Genomic DNA, 19,833 nt, shown 5'->3' on the forward strand with positions numbered 1-19,833 from the left:
AGTGCATTGGTACAGCATATACTTAGTTCTGTTTTATCTTTTTCAGCTTTATCTCTGTGGGTTCTTGCATGCATCTTGCTTGCTTTTCATACATGGGAAAAATAGTTATTTGTCTTGCTATTTGCCACAGTAATGGACACAATTTTCAGTAGTAGCCTACTACTGTTTGGTCATCCATAGTGCGTCCAAGTATATGGACAACTATGTAGGTAGGACAAATGTTTGCTTAATATTAACCTTCAGCTGTATTTTTGCTTTGTACCCCTGCTATTTAAATATTGTATGAAACAAAGCTCTGAGCAGATGTTAACTGTATTAACACAAATACTTGTGTAGTATTATCTACCTCCTGATAGTTTCATTTTCTGCTTTGGTGCAGGCTTTCTTTCCCTCAGCATGCTCCCATGCCTTCCCCACAACCAAATTTGTTTCCCCCCCCCCCTAGATTAGCTAAGTTCCTGATGTGGAAATTGCCATTTAGGCTCCAACATGATGTGGTCGATTTGGGTGTGGAATGCCATTCAATCACATTGTCAGAATACAATGTTGCCATCATCCGTTACATCAACTGGCTGTTAAACAAATACATGCAAACTTCAAGTTACCTTCCAGGTAACCTATTCATTTTATGGTAACCCTCCTTTTTAAAACAAAAAAATGCTTCCTCCCATATATCTTAAATGTACAGCCCTGAATCTGTGCCTCTCGTCTTATTGTCCTGGCATTTCTCAACATATTTAATTTTTACTTCGCCCCTTCCATTAAATTTCTTGTTTACCTCTTTGACTCCTGTTGAGAAGTATGTTTTTGAGGATTAAGATCCCTAGTTTAGCAAGTCATTCTTCACACTTATTTCATTTGACAATGGGGAGAAGTGTCCTGGGAAGAGTGCCCAGCAGTCAGCATCGCGGTGAAGCAGTCTGGGAAGAGTGCCCAGCAGTCAGCATCGCGGTGAAGCAGTCTGGGAAGAGTGCCCAGCAGTCAGCATCGCAGTGAAACAGTCTGTGAAGAGTGCCCTGCAGTCAGCATCACGGTGAAACAGTCTGGGAAGAGTGTCCTGCAGTCAGCATCATGGTGAAGCAGTCTGGGAAGAGTGTCCTGCAGCCAGTCTTGTTGAAAATAACACAAGTGACACCACAAGACAGCGCGAGAGAGCGGCAGCGAGATCAGACCAGTACGAATGCGGGGAAGCTTCAAAAAGTGACGTCAGCACAAAGGTGAGAGCTGATTGGTGAGTAGTGGGTAAGTGTTTTTCTCCAGTTTTCCTCCAGTTTAAAATAGATTAAGCTAAGGAAAGGTAAGAGTTCTGGTTTTTATTTAAAGTATGTAAATAATTTCACGTGTTTTTACTGTAACTTAAAGTAAGGGGGGTTTTTTTCAACTAGAGTCATAGCAGGGCATCTCAGTCCCGTGTTATGTACCGCCTGCAGCATGTGTGAAGTCCTAGATGCTCCTTGCGCTCTCACCGACCACGTGTGCAGGAAGTGCCAGCAGCTGCAGCTACTTGAGCTCCGAGTTTCAGAGCTTGAGCAGCAGCTGGAGGCACTGAGATGCATCCGCGAGGCTGAGTTTCATGGATAGCACATTTTTGGACATGGTCACCCCACAGCTTACAGAAGAGCAGACAGAGGGGGAATGGGTGACCGTCAGGCAGAAGAAAGATGTCAGGCAGGTAGTCAGGGAATCCTCAGCGTGCATCTCGCTCAAGAACAGTTTTTCTGTGTTGGAAAACAGTGAGAGTGATGGTTCCTCTGGGCATTGCAGCCAACCTCACGGTACTGTGAATGGCTCAGCTGCATAGGGGGGGATGAAAAAGAGGGGAAGAGCAATCGTGGTAGGAGACTCGATAAGGGGAACAGACAGATGTTTCTGTGGCCGGAGATGTGACTCCAGGATGGTATGTTGCCAGGGTTAAGGATGTCACAGAATGGCTGCAGGGCATTCTAAAGGGGGAGGGCAAACAGATAGAGATCGTGGTGCATATTGGTTCCAATGACATAGGTAGAAAGAGGGATGAGGTCCTGCAAGCAGAATTTAAGGAGCTAGGAAGCAGATTAAAAAATGGACCTCAAAGGTAGTAATCTCTGGATTACTTCCGGTGCCATGCGCTAGTGAGTATAGAAATAGCAGGTTAGTCCAGATAAATGCATGGCTGGAGAGTTGATGCAGTATGGAGGGCTTGAGATTTCTGAGACATTGGGACAGTTTTTGGGGACGGTGGGACCTGTACAAGGCGGACGGGTTACACCTGAACCGGAATGGGACCAACATCCTTGCGGGGAGGTTTGCTAGTGCTGTTGGGGAGGGTTTAAACTAACTTAGGGGGATGGGACCCTGAGAGGAGGATCAGCAGGGGAAGATGCACAGCCAAAATTAGAAGAGAGAGCAAGTGAGTCTGGAAGGAATAGAAATTATAGGCCAGTTAAGCCACAAGGGAGTTTGGCATGGTTGGATGGTATTTACTTTAATGCAAGGAGTCTGACAAATAAGGCAGATGAGTTGAGGGCACAAATTAACACATGGAAGTATGTTGTCATTGCTGTCACAGAGACATGGCTGAGAGAGGGGCAGGATTGGCAGCTTAATATTCCAGGATATAGGGTCTTCAGGCGAGACAGAGAAGGAGGTAAAAGAGGAGAGGGTATCTCAGTATTGATCAAGGAATCAATTACAGCAGTAAGGAGGGATGACATCTTAGAAAGCTCCTCCAATGAAGCCATATGGGTAGAACTGAAAGACAAAAAAGGAGCAATCACATTGCTGGAAGTGTACTATAGGCCCCCAAGCAGTCAGAGAAACAGAAGAGCAGATATGTAGGCAAATTTCAGAAGTATAAAAATAATAGGGTAATAATAGTGGGGGATTTCAACTTCCCCAACATGAACTGGGTTAGTCATAGTGTGGTAGGTTTAGAGGGAGTGGAATTCTTAAAATGCATCCAGGAGAGCTTTTTAAGGCAGTACGTAGAAAGTCCTACAAGAGAGGGGACCGTCCTGGACTTAATTTTAGGGAATGAAGTGGGCAAGTGGTAGAGATATCAGTGGGGGAGCATTTTGCAGATAGTGATCATAACTCCGTTAGATTCAAGGTTGTTATGGGAAAGGACAATGATGGGCCAGAAATCAGAGTTCTAAATTGGGGGAAGGCCGATTTTAATAAGATCAGTATGATTTGGCCAGAGTGGACTGGGTGCAGCGACTTTTAGGTAAATCTGCATCAGAGCAGTGGGACTCATTCAAGAAGGAAATAGGGAGAGTACAGGGCCAATATATTCCACTAAAGACAAAGGGTGGGACCAACAAATCCAGGGAACCCTGGATGTCGAGGGATTATACAGGATTGGATAAAAGTGAAAAAGGGAGGCTTATGGCAGATGCCGAGGGCTCAAAACAGCAGAAGCCCTAGAGGAGTATAGAATGTGTAGGGGGGAACTTAAAAAGGAAATTAGGAGAGCAAAAAGGGGGCATGAGAAAACATTGGCAGGTAAAATAAATGAAAATCCAAAGTTATTTTACAAGTACATTAGAGTAAGACGATAACTAGGGAAAGAATAGGTCCCATTAAGGACCATAAAGGTAATTTATGTGCGGAGCCGGAAGACTTAGGTAGGGTTCTAAGTGAATACTTTGTGTCGGTGTTCATAAGTGAGAGGGACAATGTGGGTATGGAAATCAGGCAGAAGGACTGTGATATAATTAAAGAAATTAGCTTAGAAAGGGAGGAGGCCTGGCAGGCTTAAAAGCAGCTAAATCTCCAGACCCGGATGAAATGTATCCCAGGCTGTTGAGTGAGGCAAGGGAGGAGATAGCAGGGGCGCTGGCAATAATTTTCAATACCTCTCTGGCCAGAGGAGAGGTGCCAGAGGACTGGAGGACAGCCAATGTGGTACCGTTATTCAAGAAGGGAGGAAGGGATAAACCAGGGAACTACAGGCCAGTCGGTCTAACCTCGGTGGTGGGGAAACTATTGGAAGCGATTCTGAGGGACAGAATTAATCTACTTGGAGAGGCAGGGATTAATCGAGGACAGTCAGCATGGTTTTGCTAAGGGGAGGTCATGTCCGACCAAATAGATTGAATTTTTCGAAGGGGACTAGGTGCGTAGACAAGGGCAATGCATTTGACGTAGTCTACTTGGACTTCAGCAAGGCTTTTGATAAGGTCCCACATGGGAGACTGTTAACGAAGGTAAGAGCCCATGGGATCCAAGGCAATTTGGCAAATTGGATCCAGAATTGGCTGAGTGGCAGGAAGCAGAGGGTGATGGTCGAGGGGTGTTTTTGTGACTGGATGCCTGTGCCCAGTGGGGTTCCACAGGGATTGGCGTTGGGTCCCTTGCTGTTTGTGGGTAAATGATTTAGACTTGAATGTAGGAAGGTTGATCAATGAGCTCGTGGATGACACAAAAATTGGTGGGGTGGTAAGTTGTGAGGAGGATAGCCTTCGACTACAGGAGAATATAGATGGGCTGGTCAGATGGGCTGATCAGTGGCAAATGGAATTTAATCTGGAAAGTGTAAGGTGATGCACTTGGGCAGGACAAACCAGGCACGGAATACGCGATGAATGGTAGGACCCTGGGAAGTACTGAGGATCAGAGGGACCTTGGTGTGCATGTCTACTGCTCCCTTAAGGTAGCAGGACAGGTAGATAAGGTAGTTAAGAAGGCATATGGGATACTTGCCTTTATTAGCTGAGGCATAGATTACAAGAGCAGGGAGGTTATGCTGGAACTGTATAAAACGCTGGTTCGGCCACAGCTAAAGTATTGCGTGCAGTTCTGGAATCTGCGTTATAGGAAAGATGTGATTCCCCTGGAGAGAGTGCAGAGGAGATTTACCAGGATGTTGCATGGGCTGGGGAGTTTCAGTTATAAGGAAAGATTGAATAGACTGGGTTTATTTTCCCTGGAGCAGAGGAGATTGAGGGGGAACATGATTGAGGTGTATAAAATTATGAGGGGCATAGATAGTGTAGCCAGGAAGGAACTTTTCCCCTTGGTGCAGTGATCAATTACCAGGGGGCATAGATTTAAGATAAGGGGCAGGAGGTTTAGAGGGGATGTGAGGAAGAATTTTTTCACCCAGAGGGTGGTGGGAATCTGGAACTCTCTGCCTGAAAGGGTGGTAGAGGCAGAAACCCTCATAACATTTAAGAAGTATTTGGATGTGCACTTGCGATGCCATGGCATACAAGGCTATGGGCCTAATGCTGGAAAATGGGATTAGAATAGTTAGGCACTTGTTTGACCGGCACAGACGCGATGGGCCGAAGGGCTTTTTTCTGTGCTGTGGACCCCTATGACTCTGACTGGAAGCCTTAATTGATTGTTTCTTGCACTGTCTTTGGCGCCATCAAAGAGACAAATTCAAACTTTAATTTTTCATAACTTGTATTCACAACACTCTTGAGCTCTTGATAATCATTGGATGCTCTTTGCGTGAGCCGTTTTAGGCTTGAAGGCATGTTGTACAAGTTAATCTGTTAATCTGTTGACGTGCTGTCTCGCCTTTGATTTTTCAGATGCCATTTAATCAAATGTTGGCTTTTTAAAAATGCTTGTGTATTGATAACAAAATACTTACTTTTGTCGTCATGTGTTTGAGGATGTCAGCAACCTCTGATTCATGTAGGGTCAGTAACCTGAGTAATGCTGCTGGCTTCCACATTGCTCTCTGCCCATGAACAGCAGAGCTTGAGCTTTTTAAACTTGGCTGCATGCCTGGAGTTCTTCCACTTTAATTGAATATTGGTTAGATTTGAATTTTGAGACATAGCTGAGGGACCATTGTCTCTGCACGAAATGATTGAAAAGCAAGTTTCAAAATTCCTCAAGCAACCTAAAATGCAAATTGTTTAAACTTCACACTGGGTTGCAGTTGCACTGGGGTGATTATAATCTTGTCGAGGGCTTCAAACCTCTTAACTGTGCTTTGCTCCAAAATTATCTTCCATAGTTTGTAAAAATAATACTTAAAAATATGATTTTTACCAGTGCAAATTGTACCTGACCTATTGGGCAACTTGGCCTTTCTATGTCAAATTAAGAACACTTGGCCTTGTTTCAACCAGACTCTCAGTAGTCCTTTGTGTGTTTCTTAATGACATAAAACATTATCAGGCAATGCTGTGAAGTCAGAATCAATCAATTGATGGTTTTAAGTAATGGAAAAACAATTTTAAAAGAACATAAAGTGCACTTTAAGCTGTAAATGCAATAAATACCTTTAAAGGCAGGAAAACTAACCTGGACCATGTTGCCAAAGTTATGGTGGTTGTTGAATAAGCCTGCATTTAGTAGAATTCAGAATCTGGAGTTAAAGGTTTTGGAGCAGAGTGTGGTATTATTCAAGACCTTTTTGTTTAAAATTGCTCATGATCAATACCATTGTTTTATTATATACTTTGAGAAAGCTGCCAAGAAGTAACTTAAAATCCTCATTGTGTTAATTCAACATGAATGAATGTTGACATCTCTCTGAAGTTCATATCAACTCCAGATCTGAAGAAAACACCATGCATTAGTTCTGTCATAATGCAAGCTCATGGACGAGTAAGAAATACAAAGATCTCCTTATTGGTTGCAGGTGTTAGTAACCTTCATATTGTTGATAGCATGGAGACAAACCTACAAGGATATTTCTGAACCACGTGATGCTGTTTGTAACCAGGCAACTGGAATGCAATGAATTCTTAGCCTGGTAATGACCTGAAACTCGGTTCTCAGTTTATGACGTACTTAATGGAATAATGGCTCAATTTCAAAATAAAACTTCGCAGTGTTACTTAAGGATTGTGTCGATATGTTGAAAAGAAACCTCAAAAAGCCTTGGAAAATGTTTGGTGATGAATTGAGGTAATCCACTTGGAAATGTGACAATCACTTGGTTCTTTAAATGGACAAATTGAAGTTGTGATCAAGGCTATGGCAGCATACATGTGGATTTAGGCTGCCTGGAGCTTTAGCAAGTAAACAAGTTTTCCCTGAAAATTGTTTTTGTAGAGTTCTAATTACATAAAAATTATAAATGTTCTCTTGTCATCACTGAGGTATTGTACATTTGTATTTCTTACTGCAGAATGACTGGTTTCTTCTAAGATCTGATTTTACAGTAAGGTTTGTAGATTTTATAAGATGAAGTAAAATCTGCTTTAAACTTGCCACACTCTGTTGGGGTGCTTATCCAACCACATAAGTACTGTAAATGCACAAAATTGTCTTCAACTTAGATTTAAGTGCTACAAATAATTTCATAACTATTTCCTTTTTTATCTTTAGTATATTATGTGCAGAGATCAAAAGGGCACCATTGGAGGTGTAGTGAAGTGACCTTTTACTGCAGTGATCACCTACTCTGTAACCAATGGGTACAAGCACTTAAGGAACAGTTGGATTTACAAGGTACTGTATGTTTCTGTGAAACAAAGATAAACCTGCCAAACGCGTGGTATTTTACAAGCCAAGATTACCTAAGGTGATGTGGAAAATTAATGATTGTTCATTCTGCCTCTCTGAAGCTAATTAAATATGAAATATTACCTTTTTACTCTACGTACAATAGTTTTGACTTCAACCTCCATTTTACCCAATGTGCACCGCCTAGTTTGTCATGCTTTCATGTTTCACGTACATTTCAAATCCTAAAAATGTTAACGCTTTTATCATAGAGGGTTTCGTATTCAAGACACCAGTACGTAATCGTTTTAAGTTAAAAGCCTACGCTGAGCTGCGGATGGGAAAGTCATGACAATTGAAAATGTGTTTAGTGTTGGCTTGAATTGAAGTTGTACCTTTCTCTTTATACTTGGTAAACTTTTTAGTGTTCCGTTTCAATTCAGCGATAAATATCTGGTTAGCTGTAATCTCGGTATTGTCTCTATTGACTGGGCAAATCAGATTGGCAGGGGTAACATGGAAGACGAATTTGTAGAGTGCATCAGGGATTGTTTCTTAGAGCAATACATTGTAGAACCTACCCGGGAACAGGCTATTTTAGATCTAGTAATGTGTAATGAGGTAGGATTAATAAGAAACCCCATAGTTAAGGGTCCTCTAGGGGGTAGCGATCACGATATCAGAGAATTTCAAATTCATTTTGAGGGTGAGCAACTCGGGTCTCAAACCAGTGTCCTCAACTTAAATCAGGGCAATTACAGAGGTATGAAGAAAGAGTTGTCTAAAGCAGACTAGGAAAATAGACTAAGGGGAAGGTCAGTGGATGAGTAGTGGCGGACATTTAAGCAGATATTTCATAATGCTCAGCAAAAATTTATCCCGGTCAAGAAGAAGGACTCAATGAGAAGGATGAACCACCCATGGTTAATAAAGGCGGTCAAGGAGCCTACCAATCAAAAACTAAGGCACACAAAGCGGCGAAAGCTAGTGGCAGGCCAGAAGATTGGGAATTTTTTAGGAACCAGCAGCGGATGACTAAAAAGCTAATGAAGAGGGAGAAAATTGGTTATGAAAGTAAATTGGCAAGAAACATAAAAACCGCCAGCATGAGCCTATAAGGGTATATAAAAAGAAAGAGAATGGCGAAAGTGAGTGTGGGTCCCTTGGAGGATGCGACTGGAGAATTCATAACGGGGACCAGGGAAATGGCAGATAACTTAAACCAGTATTTTGCACCAGTCTTCACGGTGTAGCACACTATACAAACATCCCAAAGACATCAGATAAGCAAGGAGCTAATGGATGGGAAGATCTTGTAACAGTCTCTATCACGAGGGACAAAGTATTTGACAAACTAATGGGACTAAAGGCAGACAAGTCGCCAGAACCTGATGGCCTGCATCCAAGGGTTTTCAAGGAAGTGGCTGCAGAGGTAGTGGAAGCATTGGTTGAAATGTTCCAGAACTCACTGGATTCTGGGAGGGTCCCAGTGGATTGGAAAACTGCTAATGTGCCGCCCCTGTTCATGAAGGGAGGGAGAAAAAAAACAGGAAACGATAGGCCAGTCAGCCTAACATCTGTCGTTGGGAAAATGCTAGAGTCCATTATTAAAGAAGAAATAGCAGGACATTTAGAAAAGATTAATGCAATCGGAGTCAACATGGTTTTGTGAAAGAGAAATCACGTTTGACAAATTTGCTAGAGTTTTTTGAGTTTATAACAAGCAGAGTTGATAAAGGGGAACTGGTAGAAGTAGTGTATTTGGATTTCCAGAAGGCATTTGCTAAGGTGCCACATAAAAGGTTATTGCACAAAATAGGGTCTCACGGTATTGGGGGTAATGTGTTAGCATGGATTGAGGATTGGTTAACACACAGAAGACAGAGAGTTGGGATTAATGGGTCTTTTTCAGGTTGGAAGGACGTATCTAGTGGAGTGCCACAAATTATTCAATTATTTGCTACCTATATTATGACTTGGAGGAGGGGGTAGAGTGTAATGTATCCATATTTGCTAATGGTACAAAAATAGGTGGGAAAGCATGTTGTGATGAGGACATAAGGAATCTGCAAGGAGATGTAGACAGGCTGAGTGAGTGGGCAAAAAAACCTGGCAGATGGAGTTTAATGTAGGAAAGTGTGAGGTCATACACTTTGGTAGGAAGAATCAAAAGACAGACTATTATTTAAATGGAGAGAGACTCTTTAAAAAGTGCAGCATAGAGGGATCTGGGGGTGGTGTTGTGCATGAAATACAAAAAGTTAGCAAGCAGGTGCAGCAAGTAATTAAGGAGGCAAATGAAATTTTGGCCTGGGGTTGGAGTTTAAAAATAGGGAAGTCTTGTTACAACTGTACAGGGTGTTGGTGAGGCCGCACCTGGAGTACTGCGTACAGTTTTGGTCCCCGTATTTAAGAAAAGATATACTGGCATTGGAGGTGGTTCAAAAGAGATTCACTAGGCTGATTCCTGGGATGAAGGGGTTGACTTATCAAGAACGGCTGAACAGGTTGGGCCTTTATTGATTAGAGTTTAGAAGACCTGAGGGGTGATCTTATTGAAACATATGATTCTGAGGGGGCTTGGCAGGTTAGATGTTGAGAAGATGTTTCCGATAATGGGGGAATCTGGAACTAGGGGACATAAATACAGAATAAGGGGACACTCATTTAAAACTGGGATGCAAAGGAATTTCTTCCCTCAGAGGGTAGTGAATGTCTGGAATTCTCTACCCCAGAGAGTTGTGGAGGCTAGATCACTGAAAGTATTTAAAGAGGAGGTAGATAGATTTTTGAAATCTCGGGGAGTTGAGGGCTACGAGGAACTGGCACGAAAAAGGGGTTGAGGCCAGGGGCTGATCAGCCATGATCTTATTGAATGGTGGGGCAGGCTAGAGGGGCCAAATGGCCTACTCCTGTTTCTTATGTTCTTATTCCCCATGCCCCCACCCTAATTGTAGCCTTGACTTGTAATAATTAGTGCATCCAAGTTGAGTATGATGAACATGTTAACAACAGCACTTACTTTGAAAATAATTTGGGAACAGTCATGAAGTTAGGTTGTAGCAGTCAGGGCTGTAACTTCCTCGGAGCGGCAATCGGCGTTGGATTGGCACACCATGTCCACTTGGCTACATCAAATTCCTTCTGTGCCTGTCTCGCCCGACCTTCCAACTCACGATGGGCGAGGTCCATGCTGCGCAGCCATCTCCGAAGTCCAGTGTTGAAGCTGAGCACCGTCAAATTGGAGGAGGACATGCTATTTTTTTTTTGCAGCACTAGCTGTTGTAAAGCCAATAAGTTTAAAGGTCCCATTGAAAATGACAGGCCAGGGAGGAGGTAAGTGCCTAAGGTGAGTGAAAAGGATTTGGGAGGTGGAGGTGTTCAGAGGTCAGGTGGGTATGTGCGCAGGGGGTCAGACATCGGGGGTGTGTGAGACGAGTCAGACATCGTGAGGTTAGAAGACGTTTTAATTCTTCTAACTTTTTCTGATTAACTATTGGTATAACGTTGGTGGAACCATCCAAAGTTTGCAATTTAAAGCCGCATTTTCGGATGGTTCCCAGTGCAATGCAATTGTCCAGAGGAAATGTGCACTTCTGGGCAATTGCTGTGCAAACCCTTACCTGGGAAGTTCCCAGATGGGTTCCCCAGAGCATCCTTGGGCTGCTCGGAGGTTATGTCCCAATAACGTCGAGAATGGTCTTACAAGGTTGGGCCTTGAGTTTGTGGGATTTCAAAACGTGCTTGTTTCTCTCTTGGAGTCTAATTCGGAGCAAGTCCGTTGTTCTCCTCTTGGCAGAGTGATCTGATTGTGCATTTTGTCTGGTATGAAAAGGTACCAGATTACATTCTACTCCAGACTGAGTCCATACTTCAGTTTTCATTTGTCCCATTGACATTTTAACCATGATGGAGTTGAATTTGTGGCCAGCAGTGGCATATGTACCAGCCCTTTTGTTTTCTGTGCTGCCGCCTTGACTGCATGTAACCTGTCTGTTACCAAAACGTGTGTACCATTGTGCTGTGACACACCCAATAGTCATTCCCCAGGAGGATGTGACTCATCTGTCTGCTCAGTGGATTAGCATAAAGCTGGACTTTGTGCATTCTGCTGTATTGGTTTAGTCCCATGTTTCATGCCAAGCCCCTGCACATTGATAAAATTACTGTTCTGTTACTGTTGATGGTGGCTTTGTTGATTTGGCAGGTTTCAGTTAGTCAAGTAGCTTCAAGTTCAATAACTTGGAGATTTTGCAAAATCCATTCGAAGTGGTTCAAGTCGGTAAAGTTGTGAACACGTTGACCTGTGTGATGTGGCGTGCAGTTATGGAAGAGACCCTCAAGTCAGAATTTAGGGCTTGGGTAAAATATACAAATTATGTCTTAATATTATGTTGGCAGTTGGGTGTAGGTTTGGTACAACGGCATGACATACTTGGAATTGAAGTGTGTAAAAAATTTATTGCCTAGGGTCATGTAGGCTTATATTCCATGTCTAAAATGCAAGTGTTTTCTAACTGCCCCATGCAGTTTGAGTCCCAGAACCAATATTTCTTGATTCCTAGAAGCACCCCACAGGATCATTGGGTTGTCACCATACCTACTATTGCTTTTATAGAGATTGTGTATTCTGAATTTAGATTATGTAAGCTCCGATGAATTGTTGTGGTCTACGTTTTCATGCAAATGGGAAAATTGTGTGTAGTACATAGCGGGAATGTTATTTGATGTAGCCTCGGCCTGGGACATTAATCCCAAGTCTCTTATTTCATGGGAGTTTAGTGGCTTCAATTGCACTGTTGATTTTACAGGACCTGAAGACTGTAAAATGCAAAATGTTAGAATTGGATGAGTGGCAGGCACCACTCATGGGCTGAACAGGCTCTTTCTGTTCTGGAAACTTGACATTGTAATGCAAAAAGTCAGATTTTGATTATCAATGAGATCACTGTTTATTTTCTTGTTCCCAACTATTAACCCACCTTCAACCTCATTGCCCACCCCCTTCCCTCAAGTCCCCTCATATCCTTGGAGGAAAAAAATTCTACCCCAACCTTTTCTTCAACAACTGTCAACTGCCTTTTTCCAGGGATGAGAAATTTCTGCCATTTGTTGGAATTCTGGCCTTTTAATTTTTTTCCAGCCTCCTCCTAGCCCAGGGGAGCTGTCACTCAGTACCTTTAATTTGCCACCAGTCGCTTTGTGTGATTGGGGATTGGGTGATGTAGAGGCCATGCTCTCAGTTGTTGCTGCTCCCATGTGCAGCCTGCAGAGCACCTTCCTGCACTGTGCTGCCTTTGTGGTCCCACCATAGCTGTTAGAGTCACTGGCACAGAACAGCTTGATCTTCTCTCCCAACCTGAGGCCGAATTACTGATGGAGTGACTCGGCTGCCACTCAGCTTCAGGTTCCAATCCCAGAAAGGAGGGAGATTCCAGCTGGATGTGGTCTCTGGAAGTGGACAGGGGAGTGGGAGTAGGGGCGGGAGGGGGGACATAGTGCCAGGGAAAGCAGGGTCAAGGCCTGGGGGCTGGGAGCACGAGTTGGGGTGAAGGGGCAGCAGAGGTAGTTGCGGCGGTGGGGGGGGTGGGGTTTTGGGGGTCAGAGAAGCAGGACCAAAGCATGGGAGTGGGGTCTTGGGCTGGTGGGTGGAGAAGGAGGAGGGGATGAGTGAATGGATGAGGAGGTAGGCATGAGTTAAATGAGTGGCGAGGAAGGACATATATGGGGGTCTGAGTGGGGAGGAAAGGCATGAGTGGGGATGATTAAGATGGGAGGAAGCGCATGAGTGAGCAGAGGGGCTCACTGGGATGGGAGGACATGAGTGGGTGGGAGAGGTGTGTGTGATGGGGGAGAGGAACTGATTACAATTTATATGTGGGTCAGGGGAGAGGGGATTCACTGAGTCTTCTGGCACCAGGGAATGTACAGAGTTTGACTGAAACCTACCATGCGCGCACACGTTTTCACAGTACTTTAAAAACAGATTTTCATATTTATATGATGCATTATTACAGATTGATCTATAATATGCAAACTTTAATAATAACATTCCTAATGATACTGTGCTGTTTTATTGTTGCTTTGATTTTGCTGGCTTCTGGGGTCACAAAGTTTTTTTTATGTATACCCTTTCATGGGATGAAGGTTATTGCTGGCAAGGTCAGCCTTTGTTACCCATCTGAATTCCTCTTGAGAAGAGGATGGTGAGTTTAAATGGAATCACATTAGAAAATAGTATGATTTGATAGAAATGCATTGGTCCACTGTCTTGATGGTAATAAAAGGTAAACGAAGTGTAAACTAATGTTTCCACCCACTTGAAGTCTAATAATGTCAACCATTTGAAATGGGCTAGAACAATAATTGCATGATTCCTTGTCTCTTTCAATTTTCAGACCACCACCTCTCATGCTCAAAAACTCCCATGCTTCTGCTTTTGATGCGTGAAATCAATGCTGAGTCACTTGTTCACTTATCACTTCGTGTTTTTTATTTATTAGTTCATGGGATGAGGGCATCACTGGCTAGGCCAGCATTTATTGCCCATTCCCCAATTGCCCTTGAGTTGATGGTCAGCTGCTTTCTTGAACAGCTGCGGTCCATGTGGTGTCAGTACACCCGCAGTGTTGATAGGGACGGTGTTCCAGGATTTTGACCCAGTGATAGTGAAGGAATGGCGATATATTTCCATGTCAGTATGGTAAGTGGCTTGGAGGGGAACTGTCAGGTGGTGGCATTTCCATGTGTCTGCTGCCCTTGTCCTTCTAGATGGTAGCTGTTATGAGTTAGGATGGTGCTGCCTAAGGAGACTTGGTGACTTTCTGCAGTGCATCTTGTAGATGGTACACATTGCTGTCACTGTGTGTCAGTGGTGAAGGGAGTGAATGTTTGTGGATGTGGTGCCAATCAAGCAGGCTGCTTTGCTCTGGATGGTGTCAAGCTGCTTGAGTGTTGTTGGAGTTGCACTCATCCAGGCAAGTGGAGAGTATTCCATCACACTCCTGACTTATGCCTTGTCGATGGTGGACAGGCTTTGGGAAGTCAGGAGGTGAATTATTTGCAGCAGGATTTCTAGCATCTGACTGACCCTTGTAGCCACAGTATTTATATGGCTAGTCCAGTTCAGATTCTGGTCAATGGCAACCCCCATTGATAGTGGGGGATTCCGCGATCATAATGCCATTGAATGTCAAGCGGCAATGGGTAAATTCTCTTGTTGGAGCTGATCATTGCCTGGCACTCGTGTGGTACGAATGTCACTTTCCACTTGTCAGCTCAAGTCTGGATATTGTCCAGGTCATGCTGCATTTGGACATTGACTGCTTCAGTACCTGAGTACCTGGAAGGAAGGTCATTGATGAAGCAGCTAAAGATGGTTGGGCCTAGGACAGTCCCCTGAGGAAATCCTGCAATGGTGTCCTGGAACTGAGGCGATTGACCTCCAACCACCACAATCATTGACCTTTGTGCTCGGTACGACTCCAACCAGGAGAGAGTTTTCCCTCTGATTCCCATTGACTCCAGTTTTGCTCAGGCTTCCTGATGCCACACTCAATCAAATTCTGCCTTGATGTCAAGGGCAGTCGCTCTCACCTCACCTCTGGAGTTCAGCTCTTTTGTCCATATTTGAACCAAGGTTGTAATGAGTTCATCTGAGTGACCTTGGCACAACCCAAACTGAGTGTCAGTGAGCAGGTTATTGCTAAACAAGTGCCACTTGATAGCACTGTTGATGACCCCTTCCATTGCTGGTGATCGAGTGTAGACTGATGTGGCGGTAATTGGCCGGGTTGAATTTGTCTTGCTTTTTGTGTACAGTACACACCTGGGCAATTTTCCACATGGTTGGGCAGGTGCCAGTGTTGTAGCTGTACCCTAATTGCTTAGTTTCATACTGTACCTTTCTCAGCACTGATGTCTGAAATTTTAGGTTTGTAAACTTGAGCATACACAACTCTAAGGCTAGTTGTCCACTTTCACATCTAGCTTGACCATCTCAAGAATAGCTTGGTACTATGGAGCTTCTCTCCCATCTTCCTCCCCTGCCCTATCTTCACTGCTTATTACTTAACGGGCCACATTCTCTACTCACTTGACCCACTCTTGACTTAACCATCTGACTGCACAACTAACTTTCTTTTGTCCTAGTGCTCGCTGACACTTAAAAATTGATTTGCCTAAATAATGTTCCTCTTCCTTTAAAAACTGGCATGATCACCCACCCTTGACCCTTTATCCTCACTGTCTTGCTTTTTTCCACTTTTGTGTGTTCTAACATAACCAATAGGACTCTGGCATTACTTCTTCCATTCCTTGTGTCACATTTTTGGCCTTTCCTTCTTATTTACACATTGCTCTTCAATGATCTATCTGTACACATGAGGCAACTAATTTAATTCTTGCCAAAACTGCATTCTCTGGTCCCCCCCCATACCCATTTCAAGCTGCAAAATGGAGCCAGGCAGTGCCCAATTTCAGTGACCTGAAGCTTACACCCTGACATTGTAACTGATATATGTTGTTAACCTCAAGTATGTGTGTTTCAGATTCGATTGGTAATCTGGCTACAGTATAATGTTAATATTCTGTACACTACAGCACATCTCGGAATAATGTTCAAGAAAAAGCTTGCTCGTTTATAACTCTTAAAACATCTTTCTAAGCAACTCTTTAGAGTTTAAAAGCTAAGTAAGGTTTCAGTCAAAACATAATCACTACCAGCAAATAGTGGAACACTGGCAGTGCAGCACACTAGCATCAGCATTTTATTGAGTTATTGTGGACCCAGATGTTTACAACCTTTTAAATAGATGATTTCCTGTATGCATTTCCTGTGTATTTCTCTTGCATCAGCAAATTGCTTGGGGAAAATGCTGAATGAATACATTGCAGTTTTACTATAGATATTCATACCTTGCTCAATCTTTTAATCAAAGTTTTGAATGTGTAACTTTTTTAAAAAAAAAATCACTTCATTTTGATCATACTGGAAATAAATGTTGATCTTTGTAATATTCTCAATGCTCTGAAGCGCTTTCTGTGACAAGTGATGAATTGTATCAGTGCCCTTGTAACGTGTAAGCTTGAAGAAATCTCAGGATATTGAGTTGGCTCACTTGGTCCAGGAAGCTTAATAAAAAGCCCCCCCCCCCCGCCCCCACCCCCCTTGTTTTTTCTGCTGTTGGGCAATTGTGCAAGTCTTAATGCTCCTGTTTAACACCTTGGGATGTTTATGTTTTACTATGTTAAAGGCACTATATTAATGCTAGTTGTTAAGCATTGGCTACAGGGCAGCATTGGCAGATTGCATCCACTTTAACTATCTGAAATGGTGCTGGAAAAGGGACACCTAAACAAGGGATGTAAAACCAAGGGAGGAAATACAGGTACAAATGGCCATACCTGCTTTTCGAAATATGTAAAAGATTTTGTTAGCCATTGTTAAATAGCAAGAGGAATACTAAGATTTCAAAATGTGTTTAAGGAGTTAAGCTGACTGACAGCTCTATTGTCATCTATGCTGACGCTCAGTCTTAACCCAATGTTTTTTTTAGCCCTTTTATAATTTGCCAAAGAATTTCAGTAGCAATTAAACATTTGCTTTGTTTTCTTTCACAGCTATGCGACCAAAACACTTAATTGTATTCATTAATCCTTTCGGAGGGAAACGATTGGGAAAGCAAATATATGATGATAAAGTAGCCCCTCTGTTTGAGTTAGCTTGCATTACAGCAGAGGTGATTGGTGAGTAATTGTCTCCTTATTAAACTAGTGGTTTAACAGTTGATCACAATTTAAAGAGCAGGGAAACTATATTAATGATTGCTTTCAGGCTAAACTGTCTAATGTTATAGGAATACATGTGTTTACTCATTTGAGAAGGTAGTTGAATTGCACATTTTGTGATTTTGACTTTTTATGGGTTTTAACAATGGCTGTTTCCCCTTTCACCTGTTACTTCTCTAATCTTCATTATCTCTTGAGATATCAACTGTTTACTCTAGTGAGGCTACATGAGTTAACCTTTGGCTAAAGTGACTAATCCCAACTAAACAAGATAATCTTTCTTCCTATTATCTACACACCTGCACTTCTAGAACCAAATTCATTGAGTAATGATCAGGGATGGGAGTCTTGCTAATTTCCCCTTAACTCAGGGCACTAAGGGCAATTATAGTATCCTTTACACAGGTTCAGCACACATTGGGAATCAAACCTGGACCTTCCTTATTTTTAGCAATTCACTGCTTTATCCAAGTGAACAATGATTGGACTTTACCAAAATCACTTACAGTTAGTATTTGCTCACCTTAAAAAAATCTTGAACAACTTGAGGTTTTCATCAACTGCTTTACAATTCCAGCTAGTGAAAAGTTATTTGACACTTCCACAGTCTGCTGAACTGTAGAACTTGAATATTGTGTAGTTTTTATCTTTTGAAAAAAGAGTGACATGACACTTGTCTACTTGTCATTTTCTTTCAAATCCCTTATCCTGACTTGACTCCAACAATAAAACACCAAATGAAATTTTAACGTGGCATTTTCTAATGAATAATATTATTTCTTTTATTTTGAAGTTAAAAAAAAATTGCAAAAGATTGATTTTTTGTAAATGAAGAATATTTACTTCATAGATGGCATCCACTTCTCACTAGTTTTGTTCCTTCCCTGGCGCAACAAGCTATTATTTTTGGTTAGCTGTTTCAGTCACCTATGTCTGAATTTTAATGCTACTATTTTCTATGGCATATGGTAGGGGTAACAGTGGGATGTAAGTTTGTTGGCTGTTTCTTTTCATTCAAAATAGTATGCAATGACTGGAAACTGGATATTGAGATGTATTGGCAGAGATGTAGAATACAAAGTTAAGGGATTTGTTGCGTTAATAAATAATTGTTTTTATAAAACACTTTTATCAGCATTGTTGAAATGACTGGTCCACACATTGATTGTGATGAGCGTTAGGTAAGCAAGCATATTAGCCATTCTACAGATGAGAAAACATGGATTTATGTGAAGCCTTACCATACTTACCATGTCATCAAGTCACCTCAAAGTACTTTTCAAATTGAATTACATTAAAATTGCAATTGTTTATGGGGGAAAAATTTTGGCGCCCGTTTTGTGCAAAACTAATAGAAACAGTAAGCATAGAAATGTAAAATAAAAGCAAAATACTGCGGGTGCTAGAAATCTGAAAGAAAAACAGAAAATGCTGGAAAAACTCAGCAGGCCTGACAGCATCTGTGGAGAGAAAAACAGAGTTGACGTTTCGAGTCCGTATGACCCTTCTCCAGAGCTACTGAGAAGTAGAAATGTGATGAAATTGCACAGAAATGTGTCAGTTAGCCCTTAAAACTGCTCTGCTTCCAAAATAGATAATGGCTGATCTGTACCTCAACTCCATTTTCCTACTGTTGCTACTTATCCCTTGATACACCTGGCCATCAAAAATATATCTGTCTTTCTTAACCTTGAAACCTCCATTTGTCTTGCATCTACAACCTTTTGGGGCTGAGTGTTCCCAAATTCTGTCACCCTGTGTGTGAAAAAATGTTTCCTGATTTTTGTTCCTGAATGGCTTAGCTCTAATTCTATTACATTGCCTTTTTCTTGGTGTTCTCGCCAGAAGAAATTGTTTCTTTGTCCATCTCGGTTATTAGGAGAGCTCTATTCTTTATCATGCCCATGAACAAGCAACAGATTAGTTTTTGTCACCAAATCTTCACAGAGACATTGTTGTACTAGAAAGGTGCAGAAGAGTGAGAGAATAATGGCCTGGAGTTAATTTGCAGTGGTGATATTGGGGGCAAACACCATGAAGTGGACTGTGTCCTGATCCCCCAGCAGTGAATTCACTTCACAATTTGCTGGTAAATGAATAAGAATACACTGCTGTTAACATAACAGCAGATCAGGAGCTGTGCAGCCAATGTCTGATACATGTCCGTCGTTGTCTGATGCTGAATATAACATGTTATTTAATGTTTCCATAAAAGTAAGAGTTAAACAATTTGTGCATATATCCTATTTTCATTTGTTAAAGCTTTTTGAGTAAATATTTTCTTCTCTTGAAATTAAATCTTGTTGCTTATAATTGGCATGGTACAAAAGGACATCGGTTGGCAAACAAGGGCCTCTCATTGTGAATCCTCATACCAGGATAACATTTCTGCTGAATTCCTGTCTTGTCACTAAGTTCTTTTAAACCAGGTTATGGCATTAAGGTGAAACTGTTTTGATAGAAAATGTTTAAACTTTTTAACCCCTTTCATGTGCACAGAGCTTGTACCTCCATATCATCCTGGCATATTTCGTTCCCATTTGACTCCAAGTTTTGTTGTCATACCAGATGCTTTATTGGCCAAATGCTCGCGTTCGATTATTTAAAAATAACACTTCTAACAAAGATTAAATGTATTTTGCTAAGCTT

At 42.1% G+C, this 19,833-nt stretch overlaps 1 protein-coding gene across 3 annotated transcripts in view; it reads left to right on the plus strand.

Annotated features, from left to right (window-relative positions):
* The window catches only part of cerk (ceramide kinase), a 67,912-nt gene that overhangs the window by 11,785 nt on the left and 36,294 nt on the right, over positions 1–19,833 (plus strand). For 2 of the 3 annotated variants that reach the window (XM_078553350.1, XM_078553351.1), the window contains exons 3-4: positions 7,279–7,401; positions 17,017–17,142. In XM_078553350.1, the coding sequence (XP_078409476.1) occupies positions 7,279–7,401; positions 17,017–17,142 (249 nt within the window). Of the gene's footprint in view, positions 1–446; positions 613–7,278; positions 7,402–17,016; positions 17,143–19,833 lie in introns of those variants that run through there. The other variant, XM_078553352.1, reaches the window with a different exon arrangement.

This window comes from Cetorhinus maximus, chromosome 12 (genome assembly GCF_964194155.1).
Source record: "Cetorhinus maximus chromosome 12, sCetMax3.hap1.1, whole genome shotgun sequence".
NCBI lineage: Eukaryota > Metazoa > Chordata > Chondrichthyes > Lamniformes > Cetorhinidae > Cetorhinus > Cetorhinus maximus.